At 38.4% G+C, this 3,349-nt stretch overlaps 1 protein-coding gene across 4 annotated transcripts in view; it reads right to left on the bottom strand.

The window, feature by feature from the left end:
• Positions 1 to 3,349, bottom strand: part of ephb2b (eph receptor B2b) — a 124,680-nt gene that overhangs the window by 19,271 nt on the left and 102,060 nt on the right. For 2 of the 4 annotated variants that reach the window (XM_014009597.1, XM_014009599.1), the window contains exons 7-9: positions 2,708 to 2,870; positions 1,237 to 1,345; positions 197 to 264 (exon numbers count right to left, since the gene is read on the bottom strand). In XM_014009597.1, the coding sequence (XP_013865051.1) occupies positions 197 to 264; positions 1,237 to 1,345; positions 2,708 to 2,870 (340 nt within the window). The remainder of the gene's footprint in view (positions 1 to 196; positions 265 to 1,236; positions 1,346 to 2,707; positions 2,871 to 3,349) is intronic. The other 2 variants (XM_014009598.1, XM_014009600.1) reach the window with 1 other exon arrangement.

The following is a 3,349-nucleotide window of genomic DNA, read 5'->3' as shown; positions in this document are numbered from 1 at the left end:
GGGGGGGACAGCACTGTGCAGGGACGTAGCCAAGGACGGAAGCAAGCAAGGTGGTAGTCATGGAGACAGGTGTGCGAGGAAGTAGAGTTCTGAACGTCTGCCATGGGGATGACTGTGTGACAGGGTGCAGGTGTGTCTAATCCTGAGGCAGAAACCAACAGTGTGAGTGAGCAGGGAGGAGTGCTGGATTACTCACTGTGGCCACTGGTGTAGTGCTGCAGTTTGTCTGTGTATTCTGAATCACCCCTCTCGAAGCCACGCCTCCTGGGGAAAAGACAAAGAACTCTAGCTCTGGTTCGCAGAAAAAAGGAGGGAGATACATGAATCAAACACCCCCAGGTGTACTTCTCTGGAAAAAAATATCTGTTATGATCAGACTTAGAAGTTAGGAAATGTTTTTTTTTATTTTTTTCCCCACTGCAAACAAAAAAGGCATCCAGCCATGTAGTCAAACCGCCCAAACATATGTTCATCTTTCTTTCCGGAACATACCAGTTTTGTAGCTGCATGAATTTTTTGGGCATGTTATTACGGGTTACACATAAATTTTCCCCTTTCTTTCTTTAAATCAAAAAGTAGTGCAACCAATATTTTCAGTCTGATAGTTTCTTTATTATAGACTGAAGAAATAAAACATTTCTGACCATAAATAAGAGTGCTACATAAATGAATCATATTTTGAAAGGTGCAACTGTCATAACATTTTTTTGCAAATCCAATATTTTTTCTCAAAACTAAAAATATAAAGGTCTTAATGAAATAAGTTTTCATGTACATTTTTTCACTTGATTTATATGCCAATCTCTAACAAAAACTTAGATACTATCATTTTGTCTGTTCTGCACGACAATATATTGCACGTCATTAAAAGGCTGTAATCCACGTCTGTGATATAGTGCATACATAAAAGCCTGGGGGAAATCAGCCCCGATAATAAAAGTATGCTGAGAAATTCATCTTTGACATTCTTTTCAGAGGTATAATACAGCACAGGTGCAGACCTACACTTTTAATATGAGTGGTCCCACTGGGAACTGAAACCCAAACCAGGGGTTATGACCTTTTGGCACCCMCTGATCTGGAGCAGCTACAGAACTCCATTTTTAAAGATACAAGCTCTTCTATTTACACARCCAATTTATTTTATCTAACTGTTTGTATTATTAAAATAAAATGTATTTATTTTTTATTTTTATTTTATTATTTTTTTTATTTTATAGCTCAAGACTGTCTCACCGGTTGCAAACGATGATGATGACAACCACAGCAATAAGGAACACCAATCCTGCCGCTGCCGAGCCAATGATGAGTGGCAGTTTCTCCTGAATGCTTGTGTTATATTCCTCTGTAAATAAATAAATAAATAAATAAATAAATAAATAAATAAATAAATACACATTATGCCATGTGCACACATACACACAGCCCCCAAAGAGTCATAAGCTGAAACATATGGGCAAGCATCTGAGCCGCTGCAATGGGTGACAGACAGACATACGGCTGGGTAAACCATCGAACATCTTGGCATCCTGACTGGCTGCATGCAGAATTTTTACAAACCACATCGAATGTCCTCAGATGCTGCAGATACGGGCAAATTGTTTGGCAGAAAGTGTGTGAAATACGGAGAGAGAGCGTGTTTGGATGCGACCCAGCCTGATCAGACAGCCAAGAATGAGAAACAAGCTACGAAATGGGCAAACAGGCAGAGAAGTCCTGCTTTAACTGCCACAAAAGACAAACAACTGCATTTAAATTCACTGCATTGTGTTTTTTTCCCTGCTAAATAAAAAAATATAGCAGATAAAATTCAATGCTTTTTTTTTTGATTGCACAATACTGTTGCTAGTTTGTAATACAAATGTGTATTGTGAGTTATGTGGCAGTAATTGCAGCACAATTCTTTTTGAGGTATTTTATTTAAAAGGTTTAGAACACTTTTAAAGTGAAAAATGAATTTCAAATGTCACTAATAGGACTTGTAGTTTTTTTAAACAGCCGTAGCAGGCTTTTAAACTTATTTTCTCTTTTATTTTGTATTCATTTGTCTGCAGCTTTTAAAGAACTTGCTGTCACAAAAGTGGGTTGCTCACTTTAAATGAAGTCATTGGTTCAGCTGAAAACAAAGGTTTTCAAAAATAAATGAAAACACTTAGCTTCATGTCTTGTGTTTGCTCAATATTTACAGTTATGAGTCAGTTTGTTATGCTGTCTGCGCTGGGATTTGCGCGTGTGGCAGCATCAAGGATGCACCATGAGAGTTTGGGCTAATGATGGCCCTGGGCGCTGCAGGATGACAGAAATTAGATGTTCAGAGGGGAAAACCCAGCCATAGCTCTGACATTAACCTACTTGACTGATGTTTACTGAATGTTCCATCTTTTCCCATTTGTGGCGTAGCAGACAAGACAATTTCAACCTGATCATTGACTTAATGGCTTGTAGTGAAAAACTGAATTGATGCTATTTCTAGCAAGAAATGTTTCCTTGTCTATTTGTGCAATACATACATTAAATACTGACAGCTTGTGTGTAAAATAATAATAATAATAATACATCACTGATATACAGTTTACTACAAAATGTGCTTCCTGCTTGTCCCTGCAGCTGTCTGAACTCAAATTGCACRCCACAGTGTGTTGAAAAGCCTCGCATGAAAGGCGATAAGAACTGTGCGTGCTGCAGGAGACGCCGGCTGAATTCTCACCCTCCGTCATGGTCTGGAAGTACAGCTTGCCACTGTAGCGTCCGAACCCAGCTACGGTGCGGGCCCGGACCTGGAACACGTAGATGCTTCCTGGCTTGAGCCCACGGATGATTGCCGTGTTGGTCTGGCTTCTGATGATGGAGGAGTTATATTCTGATTGGTCCTGGGAGCAGAAAAATGACACGTTAACAATTTCAACACGGACGCATTAAGTTACAACCATGAAATGCTGCATTAATGAGTAAAAATATTATTAAATAGGACTTAACAATTTTATTTTGCACAACATGAACAAAATCCATTATGAGTTTTTTATGTACCGTATGTATTTGTGTATAATACGATCTCATGTATAATACGACCACCCCCCTTTTTTTTGAGCTTAAAAAGCATAAAACATTTAATCCTCAAACTACCTCCAATTTCATACAGACGATAAGATTTTTCAGCCTTTGCAGTCTTTATACATATCAGTAAAATGATCATTGGACTGTTCAATTTATTTTAACAACATATGTACTAAAATGTATTTTGAAAACAAATATATATCAGCTGTAGCAGCATCATTTGAATTCTGGCATTTTACACATAGTCCACCAGGAGGCGCCAACACAAAAGTCAGAGACTTCACATGAGATTTGG

The sequence above is a fragment of the Austrofundulus limnaeus genome, unplaced genomic scaffold (assembly GCF_001266775.1).
Source record: "Austrofundulus limnaeus strain Quisiro unplaced genomic scaffold, Austrofundulus_limnaeus-1.0 Scaffold59, whole genome shotgun sequence".
Classification (NCBI taxonomy): Eukaryota; Metazoa; Chordata; class Actinopteri; order Cyprinodontiformes; family Rivulidae; genus Austrofundulus; species Austrofundulus limnaeus.
Note: the sequence above shows the minus strand (reverse complement) of the source record. Positions and strands in the feature narration are given on the sequence as shown.